The 19699-nt window shown below is 38.9% G+C and overlaps 2 protein-coding genes across 5 annotated transcripts in view; one reads left to right on the top strand and one right to left on the bottom strand.

Annotated features, from left to right (window-relative positions):
* Positions 1-134: 134 nt before the first annotated feature.
* ccdc12 (coiled-coil domain containing 12) lies at positions 135-8177 on the bottom strand. The gene is made up of 7 exons (XM_044207394.1): positions 8021-8177; positions 5045-5115; positions 1808-1887; positions 1514-1575; positions 1393-1427; positions 1206-1282; positions 135-502 (listed from the first exon to the last, which is right to left on the bottom strand). The coding sequence occupies exons 1-7, from the start codon at positions 8102-8104 to the stop codon at positions 423-425; spliced, it is 489 nt and encodes a 162-aa protein (XP_044063329.1). The 5' UTR covers positions 8105-8177; the 3' UTR covers positions 135-422.
* Positions 8178-9850: 1673 nt separating this feature from the next.
* The window catches only part of nbeal2 (neurobeachin-like 2), a 37685-nt gene continuing 27836 nt past the window's right edge, over positions 9851-19699 (top strand). For 2 of the 4 annotated variants that reach the window (XM_044207372.1, XM_044207371.1), the window contains exons 1-5: positions 9851-10572; positions 18003-18091; positions 18317-18481; positions 19066-19147; positions 19534-19646. In XM_044207372.1, the coding sequence (XP_044063307.1) occupies positions 10498-10572; positions 18003-18091; positions 18317-18481; positions 19066-19147; positions 19534-19646 (524 nt within the window). In that variant the 5' untranslated portion in view covers positions 9851-10497. Of the gene's footprint in view, positions 10573-16455; positions 16625-18002; positions 18092-18316; positions 18482-19065; positions 19148-19533; positions 19647-19699 lie in introns of those variants that run through there. The other 2 variants (XM_044207374.1, XM_044207373.1) reach the window with 2 other exon arrangements.

Here is a 19699-nt window from a genome sequence, read left to right as displayed (position 1 = left end):
CGTGATGAAGTATTTTTCCACAAAATGTTCTGTATCAGAACATATATCATGATATAAAATTACATGATAGGATTTTATTCATATCGCCCACCCCTACTTAAAATTAAGACAAAATGCATGAAAATAATCAGGCATTTGAAAAATTCACATTGTTTTACTTGAAAATATAAAAAATTACAACACAATATTGATGGTTACATTAACAATGCACCTCAATAAACAGAATGTACTACTACATATTCATATGTAATAATGCAATGATACAATGCAGGACTCACAAAGGGAATATAAAGACCTGACAGAAAACATTACTCCCTGCAGCGATGAAAGTAGCTGTCTCTTTGAGCACAACACAGTACAATCCCAGTAAACCAGGGCCATCCCTCTGTAGTCTCCTTGTTTTTATCTGTCACATCTTGGATTCAGTCTGAGTCTCCCTCTTCCGCTCCTACTGCTCCCACCACTCCGGCCAACTCGTCTTCACTGCCTCGGAGACGATCCCCTGGGCACGCACAAACACTCACGGTCAATCTGATTAATTAATTCACTGCATCCTCATAACTCTGGTTAAGGTCTTATTCAGGTTGAGTGGACTAACATGCACCACTGACACCCTGTAACCAAGCATCCCTGTTGTCCCAGCAACAGAGAGTACACTCTGGTGGCAGTTACATCCAATGCAGAGCAAAATAAACAAAGTTGTTTACATTAATAGTAAATACAGCCCACTGCCATGTTTTAATTTACGTCAAAGTGTAGCTGTAATGCTGTCTGAGTTTGCACAGAAGGCTAAAACCAAACTGAAAGGAGTGTTTGTTGATGCTTACATGCCACTATAAACTCTAACATATTAATAGGGTTATTGTGAGTAAACATGTTAACACAAAACATAACTACCTCTACTCTCAATGGCAATGAGAACAATTAGTAATCACTGTGACACATTAAAACAAGTGAAAACCTTTACAGTTAAACCTGTTTTGTTCTCCATTAAGGCTCATGCCTATGTTTAGAATGTGGATCACACATCAGTGGAGGAATCACACCACTGATGTTATCAGATGGCTTCAATCCTCTGTGGAGTCTGGAAACCACAAAGCAATTAGCCTTATAATTCAGGCCTAGCTGAGACATGCTTATCTCCGTGGGGTCAGGAAAATTCAGTGATAAAATGCAAAAACATCAAATAAATAGGAAATACTAACTGATGATCTCAGCGATTGCTCTCTGTGTTCTCCTCTCCAACTTCTCCAGTTTCTTGGCCACATCGCGCTTTAGATCCCTAGATTCAGAATCACAATTTCAAAACAATGTCAGGAACAAGTTATCTTTAATTATACCACGATTTTATGCACCGTACAGGTTGGAAAATCATTTTCAGAAAGGTCTTACCAGTCTGGTTTTCTTGGGGCGAGGTTGGCCAAATCCTGATGACAGAAAAAAGCTGAATATGACAACTACAACTACTGTCTTCAACAAAGGAAATCACATTTAGACAGAAAGGAGTACTCACCACTTCTTCAATGATGGGCTCTGGATTAGCTGCCTCTAACTGGTCTTTTACTTTATCCTCCACTGCAAACAAAGAATATTTACCATCAATTATAAATGATATGTGATAATAGCAGCAGGAGTCTATGAGCAATACTCAAGGGCACCATCCAGTAGCTGATCATGTGCTATGACCTTCCTGGAGGCAATGTAATGACAGTATGATATTAACAGCACTCGACAGCAAGGCACTGTAATGTCAAAATCATCTGAGTTAATGTTTTATGAAGCTTGTTTATGATTGAAGAGTTCTCACCAGATGCGGGTTTGGCTTTGGGCACCTGCCTCTCCTTAAGCTCTTCATCCTCTGGGGTGTAATTCCTCAGCTTCAGCTCTCTGAGGACAGAAATACAGAGTAATGTGAGTCTAATTTTAGTGGTAGGACTGATAAGAGAATACAGAAATGCTAAACACTACATTATCAGTCAACAATGCTCTCCCACTCTTTTTCCACCACACTCTTGTGACAGTCCAGGAGGTGGCAGTGTAGGCAAATATATTCCACCAGAGATTAAGGCACATAAAAGACCATCTGCTAACCCTACACAGCTGCACATCTAATGTCTAGAGAGGGCTGGTTATAATGTCCCTCTTTATTCCTATGAACACGTCTGATTAACATGTTCCACCTGCTCCTGGGCACGGATTTGAGAAGAGCAGCAAACAGCTGAGGAATTCTGTCCTTGATGTTGAATTATGCAGTCTTTCATCACATCTCTACACAGAGGAATTCTTGGCAAGCTTAGCCGACATCTCTGCAGATTATACAGAAAGCACAGAGGCAGAGGTAAACTATTGTCTGACCAAACACGGACCAAGAGAGTTATCAGCTGTTGTGAGCTTAACATGGATTTGTGATGAAGCTCGAAAGGGTGCACTCTTGATACATTCGTCACACCCCTGCTGCCAACAGAGACACCAATGCCTTGTATGGGTATGGGCAGGAATGCTAGTCATGTTCTGCCATTGGCTGACTGAGGTCCACTCCTAGTTCATACATCTCTCTCTCCTGAATCTCTCTTGAAGAGGCAGAGGAATATGTTGTTCTATCCATATCATCCTTAAATTTAATTCCCATGCCACTTATATTGCCCCTGAAAATGCCTGCCATTTAATTTCTGGATACCCTCTGGCCATACAAATGGCTCCCCTGTATCACAGCGTTTGACAATATCTACTGCAGTCACAATGAATCAAATAAAAACACTTTATTGCATTTATTTGAAGTGAAACAAAATATTCTGTAATATAAATATGACATGAACTGAAACACTAACTATAATAAAATTAATTAAATAAACAGATGGAAACTACATCAATGGTTGTCGAAAAAGGCCTTCAAAATGAATTAAAAGATTTCAATAATTTCGCCAACCAAAGCTCCACAGTCAGAGTGTTACAAAGTCCAGATGCCCTGACAGCAAGTCACACAAAGTTTCTCAGCTTGGAGTTTGGAGTAGCTAGAAGGCACCTGTCCAGGGCTAATTACAGGCCATCATTCATCAGCCTTTAATAGATCATATTGTGAAACAAAACAGATGGCACAATGTGTCATGGAATCACCAAACTGAAAAGGATTCTTCCTCCAGGAAGCATGAATGTGCTCAGCAATTATCCTATTGGGATGCATTATGCAATATATTGTGTGCAAGTGGATATTTTGGTGTAAGGGTGCAAAGGTGAGGGAATCACCGAAATCAACATGGTTGAATATCCAGAGAAAATTTTATTCCAATTTTGCCATTTTATATCTTTTGTACAAATTGATATTTTTGATCTTTCCTCTGGGGAACAAGTTTTGGTGCAAACTCCATGATAATATGTTCATTAGATTTTGACATTTCTTCTGCAGAAATTGTGGGACAAGAGGAAAGGTCAAGGAATCACCTTAACTATAAGATAAATCATATGAGGACTATGAATATTACAGCAAATTTAATGGATATTGCAACATTCATTTTTGAGATCTCTTGTCATGGACAAGTAGTGGTAGTCCAAAGAAACTTTTAACCTGATGGGGGTGCTAAACAAAAGGTCAGGAGGTCACCAACATCATTAGGAATCATCCTCTGGGGGACATTAATATCAAAACTGAATTTCACACCATCCAGGACAGTAAATGTCAAGATATTTTGTTATAGACCAAAGTACAGATGGGAAGATATATACTGAAAAACATTGCCCTCTTAAATCCCACCACTAACAGCACAAAAAAAACAGGATAAACAGACTGTACGTGTAAATTTTCTGCCTTCAAAGTTTGACATCTCTCCTTTTCTCTTAATTTGATGCATTCAAACCTTTAGAGTGTATTTACGCATTTCCATTTCAAGCACACTGTGGCATCAAAGAGAGCCAGTGATAAATTCAGAACACTGACCCAAGTGTGTCTCAAAATGTTTAGAGAACTGTGGCGGAGGAGAAGGAGGTGCAGCAGAGTGTTTACAATGATATCAAGCTACCTGCTCCATTCACCAGAGCAAAAATAACTCCAGACAATGATCTGCCTTTTCATTTACACATTAGCCACAGAGACTGTTAAAGCTAACATGCAGTTAGTCAATATTTTAGAACTTCCTTGAATCGTATTTGCTATTCCCAAGATTTTTAAATTGACGTACCTGTCTATCTAAAAATAAAAACAGCTGCCCGAACAACACCTAACAAGATGTAACAGGAAAAGCTGTATGGTGCGGTTGGTACCTTTTGTTGAATAGGCTTGGAGGAATGGTGTATGTTGTATGATAAAACACAGGGAGCTGAAAAACTTTCTGCCCCTAAAACTTGGGGATCATTCATTTGAATATCAATAACTTTAGGACAAACATGTTGATTGTTGTGTTCTTTCATGCCTTGGTTTGGCAATTTGATCTCCCATTAAATTTTAATACCAATCACAAGATACATTACACTCATACCCTGCTACAGATGTCTGTCTTAACTTAACAAAACACAGATGAAAAAAACAGAGTACCCAGAGTACTTTTCTCTTCACTGACAAATGTCTAAATTAGGCCTTTAAAACTCTGCAGCTATTTTCATTCTCATGAGAGAGATCTGTCCTGTTGGACTGGAGGAAACACAGGGGCACTCCCTCAGCGCTGTCAGTTCATTAAATATAAACAATGGAAAAAAAGTCCTGTAGGACAGGAAAGATGGCTGCTCCTTCCTACTGACTAACACACAAAGTTGAGTAAGCTGCAGGATATTTGAGCAGTTAATAGCATGAGGCTGTGATCCAGCCCAGTGTAAACACCTCATCTCATGACCGGCACTGAGACATGAAGTGTGTTACAAGAAGATGGTGTTCAGATAAAGGGCAGATAAATGCTCTGATGAAGTATTTTCATATCAGTTTCAATTCCGTTTGTGCAGCTTAAAAAGCCTCAGCTAAAGGGGCAAACAACAGCGAGCAATGGTTGGAAAAATCATGATGCTACTTTTATGAAAAATATGATTTAAAAAATTTGTGTGTGTGGTGTGATGAACCAACCTGTGTTTCTCTTCAGTAGTCTCCTCTAGTGAAGCTTTTTTCTTCTCTGGCTCCCCATCTTCCTCTCGCCCCTGTTAAAATATCATCATGCCATCGTTAAAATAACTTGAATTTACCATGCAGTATTCTAAAAGTAAAAACATGACTCTTTAGTAAATGGACTGGCCAGAATGAGCATAGATTAACATTATATTTTGCCATTAAGAACCACTGAATTAATGAAAATGAACATATGCATCAGCCAATTTCAGCGATCTGGCACAGTAAAGATATATACACTAGGCTAACATTTGCATAGGTAAACAAAATAATCAATCACCTATTTTTTGTGTTGGCCCATCATTTGGGACTCAAATAACAAATTTACATTTTTAGCTTGATTATTTCTGACATTGTGCTATTTAGGAGGTATAACTTTAAGAACTGGACTTAATAAATTAGGAAAATCAGATCACTAGTTGCTTCAGGACTACCTGAAGTGACTACCAGACCACAGCATTTCAGACTAAGGCCTACACTAAACTATCCACATAAAAACAATGGGGAAACAAATCATGAAATAGGCTTGCATAGATTCAGAAACAAATCATTCTGACCCCAAGTGAAAAGTGGTAACAAAGGACATCGAACCCCTCCCATCTAGCATTTTCCTGAAGAGGCTTCCTGTCCACCTGCTAGAACAATTCAGGGGACTGACTCATTCTTGAAGTGCAGCACGAAAGAAAAAGGATCCCAGGCTTCAGGAATGTCAACAATCGTTTATCAGACATTGCTAGCCAAGCCAGTATGCATCTGTTCAACACCAGCTTAGTGAAACACAAATTCATATCCAGAACTGGAAGGTTGTCATAGTGGGGCAGAATAACTGTGTAATGTTTGAATGGTTCGACACATTTATCCACCCTACTGAGGAACAAGTGAAACCCTGGTGCACCAACCTGCTCTCAGTTCAGTAGAATATGTGGGACCAAAGGTGTGTGTTGATATGAAATTTTGCTAGTACAATTATCATAGGCAAAATTAGCTCAGCATGCAATGTCATCTCGATAATAACAGTAAGATGAACTTCTTAAATACTTCTTACACACACACCATAATTTTTACTGTGCAGTGTGTGGTAGTTGCTAGAAATGTGGTGTTATTTTCAGAATCAGAATCAGAAATACTTTATTGACCCCCGAGGGGAAACTCTTTTGTTGCATTGGTTAATTTTTTCACAGATTATAATCTTGTCTACACCATTCATGCAACTGAGGTATCTCCACACTTCATTCAAATCCTCTTTTACAGCAGTTGAAGTTCACTTTTCTCTTCTGTCGTTTGACTAAGGCTTCTCCACCGTAATAAGTGCATCTTTACTGGCATGCCAAAGTGTCCCGTTTACAACTGAGTGGCATAGGAGGGTCTTTCTCTTGTGTTCATTGTTGGTTGCTGAGAAACAAACTATCCAATAACTAACCTATGACTTTTGGGTTTTTTTTATTTTATTTTTTTAAATCTAGATTTATTGATACATCAATTCTTCTCCCATCAACAATTCATTGATTTTATAAATGGCTTTAAAAAACGTTGAATACAATGATGATTATCATTTTCCTCTCTTTCAAAGAGCTGAGCACATATAGATAAAATCAGACCTGATTCACTCGCACTGTGACACTGATGTAGTCAGGCTGCAGTGCTTCACTGAGTGAAATATATTTATTCTTCCTGGTTAGTTATTGTTCGTTTCAGCTTCAGAAATATTGTAAATGGTTAAGAAATTGATAACCATCCATCCCACCACGGTTGGGCTTGTGCAGAAAACAGCTAAATACAGCCCTAGTTAATGCAATACATTTGTGAAAAAGATGCAAAATAGATGTTATATTCTTCAGAAACTGCCTGATTAGTTGAAATTCCCTGATATCCTCAGACTCTCTATTTTTACGATTGTCCTCATCTGATAAACATCTCTCTATGTTCTATTATATTCCAAGACCTGTACAACCAGTGGCGGCCCTATTTATCTGTTCTATATCAGAGAAGCTGTGCTTTTGTCATTTAACACTGAACAGAGACACATTTTTTGCTAAAAATCAAATGATCCACATCACTGTAAGGCAGCAGAGATCCTTCCATAAAGACAAGAGTCTCATCCCTGCAGCCACCATCTATCCTGTACCTCTGCTTGTCAGCAAGATATTGAGGCCCCATCTGTTAAATGCACTGCTGAACATAAACCAAATGTCTTAAATACAAATAAATACAGCTACTGCTGCTGATTTTACCAAACAATCTGCAGAGAAGCATAAGGTGTGATCTGTGAATGTAAAATACCATCAAGTGCCTTAGAAGTTGATAGGCTTGTTTGAACACGTGACTTCAGTTTGATTATTGTATTTTACAAAGGATATGTAAGCTAATTGATCGTGATAATTTACTGTAACTGACACGTCGTAGCTGACCACTTTAGGTGAAGCTGATCGCATTCAGTCAGAGGTGTTTTTTACATTGTCGTGCAGGTAACAGCGCTATAAAGACTGTGCAACGTGAAGCCTGTACATGTACAAAACAGAGGGCTAGTGTTGTAAACTAGCCACGAACTCTCATTCATTCTCATCAACTAAGATTTTGCGAATATATTAACTTTGATACATGACTAGCGGTTAAATTACTTGTTATTATCTCTGAGAAAGAAGTGCATACACGTTAGCTTCAGAAATTAGCTGCGCAGTCAAACCAGATAGACTATACGTAACTACAAAAGCATTGTAATAAGTAAACATTCTGAATTAAATTTCTAAGCCTACATCCTCTCACTGCACAACAACAAAGCCACGAACCAAGTTTATGGTTGATTTGCTAACTACAAGAATATGCTATCGTTAGCTATAAGCTAAGTCTGCTAACGTTACCTCACTAACACAATGAAGCGTTTTCTACAGGCTATGTTGCATTCATCAGAAACAAGTCATCGCCAGACAAGACACTTACATGAAGTTGTTTATCTCTTAGTGCTTTTAGTCTCTCTTTCCTTTTTAGGGCCTGCTCCTGTAGTGACCCAACATTTTTCTCCATGTTTATCTTCACACGCCGCTCAGTTCTCTCTGAAATCCATTGACGGTCCTGACTGAGGACATACAAACGACCGTCGAGCACATCGATTGCAGTGACCTGTTGCCTGATCATGTGATATTATTTTTTTTGTTGTTGACAGATTTCTTCAAAATAATTAATTACATTGATTACATATGAAGCAATATTATTTAAAAAGCAAATTTCTATTTAGGATAATGAGATTTCCCTCATTTTAAACACAGACATGTTTATGTTGGGGTCTATGTTGGATGTATTCGCACATGGAGTAATATTTGAATTGATTACTTTCAGTAGCTTATAGGCAACTTTTTAAATAGCCTATTTAAACCTACTTATGGACTATTAACAGACCTTTACATTAAGGGGAATACATAGGACAGACTGGTACACTGTCCCGCCTGTTGATCGTCACACTGTCAGGTCTTGTTTAGGAATGTAGGCCATCGCCATGGTAATACAGCTGCCTCGAGCTTCACTGTGTCCGTCTTCCTAATGACCAACATTAGCGGGTGACAACACAAATCTGGTTGTGTGAAAGATGCTAAAAAAGTTAAAGATGATAACACTCAAGGGGTAACATTAACAAATCAATAAATTATACATTTGTGATACGTTAGTGGCCCATCAAGAGACATATAGACACTGTCTATACCGTCTAAACTATCCACTCAGTACAACATACTATACTCAGCATATATTTGTTATTCAAGAGGAGAAAGGTTTTTTTAAATGTAGGCTATGTGAAGTGTCTTGTTTTCAGATAAATAGGTAAGCTTGTCAGACCATGCAGGTTTACAATATATGGAGTTAGACCAAACACCACCAGGACCACTTAAAACATCCAAATACCTCTTATAAGTTCATGCATTTTTAAAAGAAAAACTTTTCAGGAAGGGAGAACAGGACCATTCTTCAAAATACTTTTTACTACATTCATAATACATTTCTACACATAATTTCATCACATCCATCACATTTCTACTGGAGTAATATTTTGAATATATTCCTATATTTTACTTTCAGTATCTGTGTAACACTCCTTTTGCTAATATAGGTCTCTCACTGTTTACAGGATTATTGATTGACAGTCTGCATCAGGAATCTAATAATAATAATTTTATTGATATAACACTTTTAAAAACACAGTTATAAAGTGCTTCACATATAGTATAAAATACACACATACAAATACACATACATACCTACATACATATATAAGCATGATACATAGACAAAAATTAAAGCACACGACCAAAATAAAAACGAAAGGCAAACGGAGAGTAAAAAGGCTAACCAATAGAAATGAGTTTTCAGCAGATTCAGCAGATTTGATGTAATGGGAAAGGCTGTTCCAAAGTTTAGGAGCTACAACCGCAAAAGCACTGTCACCTCTGGATTTAAAAGAGGAATGGGGAACAGCATATAATAAAATGATGTGCAATAATTATTTATTACAGCCTACTTAGGCACCAGGAACCATCACAAGTAGCTGTTAGAGTCTGAAGTTCAGTTGTGTGTCTCTGTGTGTGTTTTTATGTTATCAGTAGGCTACTGAATGTTGCTTACTGTGCAAAGTGAAAGCTTCCTCCTCAGTCTACAGAAATCGCACAACAAAGGCTTATAATTCAGAAAACTATGATCACTTGCACATATGTGGTCATAGGCTGCCTATTCTGTCCCAAATGCTGCAGCATTTTATTGATAGGTTATCTTATTTCTTTATTTTTTTGATGATTACTTAATATAAATATGTATTTTGACTGTATCTTTCTTTCTTTCTCCAGACTTTCCTCCGAGTCCTGGAGGAGGCTGTATCTGTGTGTGTGTCTTTAAGAATATCAGCCTACCTGTGAGCATGATCGACAGCCAACTCTTCACTGTATTTCTTGCCTTGTTAATAGAGTCAGACAGTTAGTTGATGATAATTTGCTCCTGCTTATTACACATAACACTGGACTATACACCTCTACTGACAGCAGCGCAGTCATTTATTGGTGTTGAGCGGACGGCATCTGTCGCTTCCGTGGGAACTCTCTCCAATAGGAATCATACAGCAACAAACTCGCTTTAAATGCGGACATGGGTGTTTCTCCAGACATGCATTTCCACGCATTTGTGTTCCTGGTTTTACAATTTCGACAGTGATCGCACCGTGGCCACATTCACGCCGTCATGTTTTGCTTTTTCATGCCACTCTGATAACTTTGCGTGTCGCGACCGAAAGCACTTTTTCGTGGATTATTGCGCCTGGATTTGCAGGAATGGTTCACAGGAGCGTGCCGCGTCCTCCTGCCTTTAGGAAACAACTTCAAACAGCCCTGGCTTTGACCATGCTTACCTGTTTCATGATTTATTAAAAAAAAAGGGAGATCATGAGCAACCACAAGGGCGGCGGGATGGCATCGAAGGAAAGGCTGTATGAGCTGTGGATGTTATATTACACAAAGGTGAGTGCAAGTGCGGAAGACCTGACGGTGACACCTGTTGTTGCAGCAGGTCCTCTGCCTGAAGTTTATAACATGAGCTGATAAACACATGATCATAGTCTGTACTGCAGCCGTGTTGTGTGTCATCTCGGTCGGTTGTAAACGGTTAAATGAGGAAGTCGTCTATTTTTGCCTGTTTGTGTAGTAGCTGTTTATTTACCTAGTGGTGGAGGCTGTCCTGCGCATACTAGAGAAATATATCATGTCACATCGCATGACTGTGTCACTGACCCATTTAAGTTATTGAAAGCAGTGAGTAACATTGTTATTTTAAGCAGATTAACCAACTTAATGAAGTGTGTTTGATCCTGTACCTGCGATGCAGGTGTCACTGAGGCTACTTCCTGTTCCTCCCTGTCTCTCCTCCTCAGTTAACAGGACACTTTTAAACCATGATGGGATTAATGTTGTTAGGAGCCTGTTTTATTTTTCAGAATCAGACCATATTCTTACTTATCACCAGGAACATATGTGTTTGACCTGATGGCAGCAGCACAATGCCTATTACTCCATAGTTCAAATATTAAATAAGAAAAAAAATTGGTGTGAAAACCTAACCTAATTTGGCAATATCCTAAATTCAGAGTCCAGAGTACCACATTGTTTTATGTGGTATTTTGGTCTCAAATGTTGCCCCCTGTGGGTGTGACTGCAGCTCATTCCTGTGGTTGTTCATTAAGGTGCAATATCTTGGAAATAACCATGAAAACAAATTAATAGCAAAAGAATATTACACATGCCTTCATGTCACGTCTCTTCTTGAAAGAGACAGAAAGTTTGGCTGTGAATAAATTACATATTACTATTTAATGTGTTTGCAATCTGCTTCCATGCCCGAGGACAGAGAAAACAAGATGAGACTTCTTTCCAAGTTTGCATGCACTGTATGTTCACTGTGGTGCATAAAGACTCCTCTCTTATTATCACAGCAGATCTAAAGGGCTTGTGTCATAGAATAGGACATTTTTCATTACATATCTCTATTGAATTTTGTTTTAATTTAGGACTAGACTTAATCCCAACCTGGGAAACCAGCCAAAGGCTTTAAACAGGGCAGAAGTCAACACTGGAATAATTGCAAAAATGGCCTAAGTGCATCAGTGACACAAGTGAACAAGATGTGTATCTCCTCTTACAGCATTTACTATCAAATTGGTTATTGTGGTCACTTTAAGGACATCCCAAGAGGAAGTGTGTTTCTAATCCACCCTGTTACTTGTCCTCTAGGCTGCTGCTGCATATAAAACTGTAGATTAACTAAACTTTCCTGCTTATGCCCCAGTCTTTAACAAATAAAACAAGTTGGAGGCACCGTCACAAATAATCTACTACCAGAAAGAGCCATTGGTGTGTGTGTGTATGCGTGCGTGCGTGCGTGCCCTGAATCTGACCGTGACAGCTGTCTAGCATCTCCATGTGCGAAACCACTTCCTTATTAAGATGCCTCTTGGCTCTCATTTAGTTCTCTTAAGTTGCCCACAAGGTTGAAGTAATAATAGTCTTTCTCTTATTTTATTTAAAAACATTTCTTTCCCCCCATTTGTCACCAGAGAATGACACAGATTTCTGAGTTTTCTTGGAAGTATAATTTGCATGTTTGTAAATGACCTGCCCTTATTGTCAAGCTGCGATGAAGGATAGCAGAGGAAAGGGTTTTAATTGAGCCCAGTATTAAACGTCAGCACCTTATGTGACTCAGAGGGACACAATAGGCAGCAGAACCACTTCAGAGAACAATCACTTTCCTCTTCTGTAGACATCAACATGCCACTGTTTGTGATGTTTTTGTTGTATGCCTGTTAGTCAAGTTGGCACAGACAATATCTTTCATCTATCTTTTCTGACTCATAGGCCTTGTTTTCTGATTCGTCATACATCAAGGTTTGACTATTGCAAATGAACAGAACAAGAGACCTGAGCTCTATTTAGTAGGCTTCTTGTTAGTGCTGTATACAAGCCTTTACTTAAAGTGGCAATGGTCTGACACTTGAGTGGCAACAAACAGCCAGGCAGCTGTCTTTACACCCTGTAAATCCTGTGTTTCTGAATTTAAGTCTGTAAATGTTTCAGTCTTGTGTGTCTCTGTTTTTCCTCAGACTTATTCATATATTTGTTTCAGACTTTTTTCAAGATTTTATTCTGCATTTATCAGCCTCTGTATGCAAGAGAAATCCTGACAGCGTCAGTGCATGTTCTCTCAAATATTCAGTAAACATATATATTAGATTATTTACAGGGTTTACAGTATATAATACAGCTGCGATGAATCCTAACAACTGATTCCAACATGTTTGAGTACATACAGCCATCATTCTGTATCTGCAAAACTTGCTCAGGCTTGTTGGTGATAAAGCAGCTCTGCTTCCTCCGATTGTGCAAGAAGTCACACGCCCCTTGCAAGACTTTCAGATCAGCTGAGGTTCAGGACTGAAGTGAAATGTTGAAAAGCCATTATGATATAGAAGTATCTTGTACTAAAGTCCGCCCAAAATGCCTCATTTTGGGCAGACCAAACAGCCAGGCAATGATAGATGATTTTCTGGATAACAGCTTAAGTTATAGACCAGAGGGTTGATTGTTTGCTGTAATCGAGTTTAGTACAGTATATGGATACATAATATTTATATGTTTATTTCATCTTGTAGATCTATGAACAACTCTATTGACAATGTAAACATGCAATGTTTATTCCCTAAATGCTTCTTGGTTATCAGGTTTTTGCAGTTTGAAATGTGTTGCGAGCATGTTAAGCCAAGAGTGCAAATCAAGACCTTCATACAATGAGCAGAACGTGCCTGTTTGTTTCATCTGCTGGAGTGAAAAACATCTTACTGGCACAGTTTCAGAGCTCCATATCTCATATATGAGAGTCTTTTTCAGACCATCATAAAATAATACTCATGCCTGACAGATATGGACATACACAGAAGAGTCTGATTAAAATCACAGAGGGAGTAACATAACTTGTCAGATTATGTCTGAAGACCCCTAAAAGGGTATTGGTTTTTGGATGTGCTTGTTCTTTTCCCCATGTCATAATACAGTAATACTATTAGACTGTATTCTGACAACAGGTTTATCTGTTTTGTTTGGTTTCATTACATGCCAGTTGTAGGGCTGCAACTAATGGTTGTTGCTGATTACTTCGAGGATTAATTTTGCAATCAGTTAATAGGTAATTTAGTTCAAAAGTGTAACCAATTTGGTAATAAGTTACCAGAGCCCAAAGTTAAGTCTTGTTACCTGTTTTATCCCAAAACTGCTAAAATATCCAATTGTATTCAATTTATTTAGTTATACAAAAGAGAGAAAAACAATCAAACCCTCATATTTGAGAAGAAGGAACCAGCAAATATTTGGTATTTTAACTGGATAAATGATCAAGATCATGATGAAGTCATAGATTCATTTTCTGTTAATCGTTTAATCGACTCATCAATTCAGCTGTTGATGGTTGCAAGTAACAGCAGTTCAATGAAGTCTAATTTCTGAAAAAAGCTGGTAGAAGGTTTCATAGTTTTGCAAAAGTATCATGCATAAACATGCAACATTCAGGCAACTATTTTGATAGTCGATTGATCTTTTAATTGGTTTTATTGGTCATTTTTCAGTGAAAATTTTCAAACAATCCCTTGTTTCAGCTTCTCAGTTGTGGGAATTGGCTGTTTTCCTTTGTCTTATGTGAAAGTAAATTGATAATTTAGGGATTTTGGAATCAGAAAACAAGCTATTTGAAGACTTGGGCTGTTAGGGAATTTTTCAAATTTTTTAGGTAAGCAGGATATGAACTCAGTGATGCAGCGACAAATCTTTTATGTACACTGAGCTCATGTGGTCAACACAGCATAGAGTCGACTGACCCAAGACACACTAAACTACAGACCTTCTACATGTCATCATTCTGGATGAAAGTGAGTAAACAACAGTGTGGATAGAGTAAGCTGTCAGGCTAGCAGAGAAATAGTGTGTGATTATTCTGTGTTCATTAGCTTGAGAGACTGTTGGAGGGACTAATTAAAGCCTGTAGTGGTAGAAAAGGACCACAGTGACACCCTGACCACCACCCATCCACACAGCTGTGAAACCAACTCCTCTGCTTGCTATGAAGAAGTCACATTTCCTGACTTTTGTTGCTACGCCGTCAGTCACCCTCCTGTGTATTTGTCTCAATTACTGATCATGCTATGATTCACGTCAATATACCGACAGATGCAACAACAACAGCCATCCCTGCAGCTCACTATGACTGTCCTATGAGCCCTGTGATTGAATTCCCTCGCGTGCCCCGATCTCCCCTGTTTACCAACAGAAGGGCCAACCAGGAAAATCAAAGTGCTCTTTGCTTTCACTTGTGCAGGAAGCTGTAGCGAAGCAGAATGCCAAGCAGCACAGAGCAGCACAGCTGCTTGGCCATGTGCAAAGAAAACAGAGATAAATGACACCGTTTATAGGGGTCAGTATCTCATGGTTGGTTTGTGACATCTATTCTAATAATGTCTTTAATTAACCTTTTTTTTGCAAACACATCGAACAAATCCTTGAGCTAGTTGCTCTGGGCCATGTTGAGGAGAAGAAGTTGATAGAACTGACAGCAAAGGATTTGTATTTCTTGAGAGGTGCTGATCAATAGTAATTTTGTAAGGGATGATTTTTAGGATTTGTTAAGGGTGGAGAATATAAAGCAGGGCTCTACCAGGTGTCTGAACCAATTTTTCTGCAGAAAACCTTAATGTATTTCCTCTGCTTTTACTTCTCATTAGCAAACCAGATTCACTTCCTATCTGTGATCTCATTTTTTTATTATACACTAAAAATCTAGCTGTTGCAGTTACACCCAGCTTGAGTGCACCTAAACAACACGGCAAGGCATCTGCGCTTGACAGGGAACAGATCAAATTATACGTCCTTTCCCATAAAACTAGAAAGCAAAGCTTACTTACTAATTTAATCATGCTCAGTTTAAAAATGAAGGCAGTCATCATACAGAGTTGTAAACTCTATATCGCGTCACTTAATTAACCCCTATTACTATGTTTCCATGTACATTGTGAATTCCAATAGACTATAGAATTATAATTGCTGACGAATCCTGTGCATATCATCATTGGGTATCATCATTAACAACACTGGATTATTAAGTATCATCAAAAAGACATATTATTATATCCTCAGTAATGTTAGGGAGGATTCAGTCACTCAGCAACTGTGTACTTTATTGGAAAATAAAACAAACAGGGTGTTGCAAATATTTCTAAATATGTCCTTGTCTCTCCTACTCAAGTTTCAATACCTGATTGTCCAGATATTGGAGGCACAAAACAATAGTTTACTTGCAGTTTCCTGTTTTCACAGAGTACATGTAGAGGTTTTATACAGTAAATGTGTAATTAACGTCATTTCATTATTATTTTTTCAATAACTCGCTAATCAGATCTTGTATATAAAGCTTACAGTGACGAGGCATATGAACTAAACTCTGTCCCACTGTATACAATACAGTAGTCCTTATGTTATGACATTCATTTCTTGAGCTCATCACGTTTGAATCTGTTTGTGCTCTTACACAACCCAGCCAGCAACACATATCCCAACAGAGAAAGCTGAATTTTAATGTTTTTCCTGCATCATCTTTTTGTTGTGTTAAATTTAAAAAGCAAAAATTCAGTTCAGGTGCTTCATTGTTGCTGTGGGAAGCTTTTATAGAGGCCTCCCTCATATCTGCTCACAGCTAGCAGTAGAAGCAAAAGAGGAAGAGGTTTGATGAGGAGGCAGAGTATGAAGGAAATAAGCTTTGGTTAAAGTGACATGTCATTTCCTGGTTGCTCGCTTGACATTGGAGGACAAGCAAGGAGTGAGTCAGACGCTGGTGCTAGTTAGGAGTGATGTGCAGCTTCTGAGCTGCTGGCTGAGGACTGCACTGAAGGCTCATCTGAGACTGGGTTCGCAAGAACCTGGCACCCTGCTCAGCCACATACAATGAGAGATGGACTGGCTCATAAGTCAATGCCAGTTGGTAATGTATATTTAACATTTATGCAGCATTAGAAAAAACGTGGTTTCACAATGTTTAAACTGCATTAGATTTCCTTTTCCATTTCTCTTAGTACAGGAACTGTGACGATTAGCTTCTCATTAGACATGCAATGACCTTGAACATATAGTTACAGTATGTATGTTGGAGCGCTGTACTTTAAGTTTTTGTCATGGTGCAGCTTTTAAAGTTACCTACATCAACCGCAGCACACATTTGTTTAGGGAAGTACCTGAGTGATTGTTATACCATGTGCTGTTTACGGTACTGTATGTTATTTGTGTACAATGAGTCAGTGAGTCAGGGTGAAACAACTCATGTCTTCCTTCACACTGCCTGCTCTACAGAAGCTGCCTCAAAAACCAGTGACGGTGGCTATGTGTCAGCTAATCAAAATGTTCAAGTTGTTCCATCACACAGTACATCAAGGAACGTTTCTAGATGTCCTGTGTTTTGTAATTTGATTTTTGAACACTAGGTTCCCAGGAGTAGCACCACTGTTTCTCTAGTGACCTCCGATGGTGTTATTTAGTCTATGTGAGATTGAGAGACTGATGTGAGGTGAGGAGGGAAGAGTGACAGGATATGTTGCACTGCAGAGGCTGATTAAAGCTGAGATAACAACTGTTGTATGTAAACATCCTCGTACAATTGACACTTAAATGATATTATATGAATGCTGTAATGCAGGAGTATGTTTTATGCTTACACTGAAATAAGACGGTGTAGTCCCTCATTTGTCCAGGAGTGTTCTATCGTAGAAAAGGTTTCAGTCGTAGTCATCTGAACACTGTTTTCAGAATCAAGACGTTTGGCTCCCATCCGGAAGTCATTCATAATTGAGAATGACTTCCGGATGGGAGCCGAAACGTCTTGATTCTGAAAACAGTGTTCAGATGACTACGACTGAAACCTTTTCTACGACTTACACTGAAATGTTGTTATTGTATGTTAACTGCTGTATACTGAGTTTACTGAGTGTTTGGAACATATGACTGAAATGGACTTAAAAGAAAGGAACCTGTTCATTTTGTTTCTTTTAACCTCCCTGTTTTGAAAAGGAAAGAATTGGTTCATGTGTTCTTGTGAGTTACATCTCTTTGCAACATCCTGTTACAAAAACAGGTCATATGGTTTATACAGTGCCATGTTTTCAGCCACATTGTGTCACAGTGAAATGCGCGACCTTTTTAGATAGTAGTACAACAACTGAGCACAAATCAAAGAGCATATTCCATTGATATTTATTTTGTAAGCATGCACATTTTTCACATACAGTATTGTTTATTAACACTGTGCATATGCCTGGAGGCATGAAGCCGACTGTATTGCCTCACATGTTCTTTCCTCCCTCCTGCAGAAAGATGTGGGCTATCTGCAGCAGTGGCTGGAGGCGTTCGTGGCGTCCTTTGAGAGGCTCATTGATGTGCAGTCACTGGAGCCTCGGAGGTGAGTAGTAGCAGATATTTATTTTACAAAAACTACATAACCAGAAGCTCCCACTGGTTTGTGTTCCCCAAAGCAGGATAAACTTTGACCTTCTGTAGAGATACCATTTTGGCATGTTTGTGTTATGTGTAAACACAGCCCCTATTACAACGCCCTTTGCCTCTTTGCTACTGCCTCCCTTCTCTTCCCACATCTCATCCCATCCTCCTCTCCCATCCATCCCAGGCTGGAAGAGTGCAGCTCGGAGGTGCCCTTGCTCCCCAGGGAGGTCCTGGTGTTTCTCAGCACCCAGCTATGGCAAGGTGCGGTGCACCTCTCCGGTGCCACTGAGCACAACAGCAGCACCCCACACCCCCTGCTCCTCATCAAGTTCTTCATCATTGTCTGCAGGTGAGGGCCTAGCCTGCTGTGTACACATCATCATCATGACCGTAAACATGTTACATAGTGGAACTGTTGTGCTAATGAAAGTATGGTGGTGTTACCATGATAATAAGCAGCAGACAATGATTTAATACTGGTCATTTAACATTTCTTCCCTAAGTTGTGGTTTTACTACTTGTAGTAATAGAAATTAGGCTGTCGGCCGAAGATTTTTAAGGGATAAAACATTATTCAGGAAGTTACCAGAGACTAAATACATTTTTTTAGTATAATAGAAATGTACCTGAGTCTATGCAATGTACAAAATTAGGTAATTTTCTCTTATCCCTTGTCAGTTTCCCATATTAAATATTAAATCTGTACCAATAACAAAAGGCAATGGTGATAAAGGGAACCAGATGGATTACAGCTTTTCAACTTTTCCAGAAATTGCAATGCAGATTGTGCAAAGTGTCTGCAACTCAGTGTCAGGAAGTTGTTCATTACATTCTGTGCATTCACTGTGTTTGCCTTTTTACCTAAGTTGGCCATATTGGGTAAGTATGAGGCAGATTTACGTAACGCTCAATTGCATTTCTCTCTACTTCTAGGAATATGGAGAACATCGACTCAGACAAGACCCCTGGTTTTGTTTTCGAAACCATCAAGCTTTTGAATTTCTGTTTGGAGCAGGTAAGGACATTATTAAGTGTATCTCAAACAGGGTACAGATTTCAGTGAGTTGTGATGGGGCTTGGCTCCACAGCATGCTCAGTATATCATGCATGCAAAGATTATTTAGTGCCCTTTTAGCCAAACTGTACAGAAATGTGATATACAGTAGAGAGTCAGTGAACCTATACAGAATGCATTCTGTTTACAGTATGTGACATCCTCACACAGAAGAAACTAAACTAGTTTGCAGTGAAAAGAGAAGTGGTTTCGTAGCAGACTGTCTATTCATTGAATGTGTTATATTTGTTGCATGTTAAAAGAACATCAAAAACAGGTGCATTTGTGCTGTGGATGACTTACAGATGAATGTGTGTCTAAACTATTATTATGTACATGTTCATCAGCTAAAGACGGGACAAGGGGAGCTGTTGTCTCTGCAGCTGGTTGTGCAGTATGGACTTGTGCTGTGTGAGAGTCTTTTTGACCCTTATCAGACGTGGAGGAGACGCCTGGCAGGGTGAGTGTGTCCTGCTTTACTCTGGTGATCGCCTGCGTGAATGTGTGGGAGGT

This window comes from Siniperca chuatsi, linkage group LG9, assembly GCF_020085105.1.
Source record: "Siniperca chuatsi isolate FFG_IHB_CAS linkage group LG9, ASM2008510v1, whole genome shotgun sequence".
Lineage (NCBI taxonomy): Eukaryota > Metazoa > Chordata > Actinopteri > Centrarchiformes > Sinipercidae > Siniperca > Siniperca chuatsi.
This window is presented reverse-complemented; position numbering and strand designations above follow the sequence as displayed.

Coding starts and splice junctions, on each gene's coding strand:
- ccdc12 (XM_044207394.1), bottom strand. CDS start 8,104: ATGGAGAAAAATGTTGGGTCACTACAGGAGCAGGCCCTAAAAAGGAAA. Junction 1,576..1,807: donor CAAAGCCAAACCCGCATCTG/GTGAGAACTCTT, acceptor CTTTGTTTGCAG/TGGAGGATAAAGTAAAAGAC. Junction 1,428..1,513: donor AGCCCATCATTGAAGAAGTG/GTGAGTACTCCT, acceptor TTCTGTCATCAG/GATTTGGCCAACCTCGCCCC.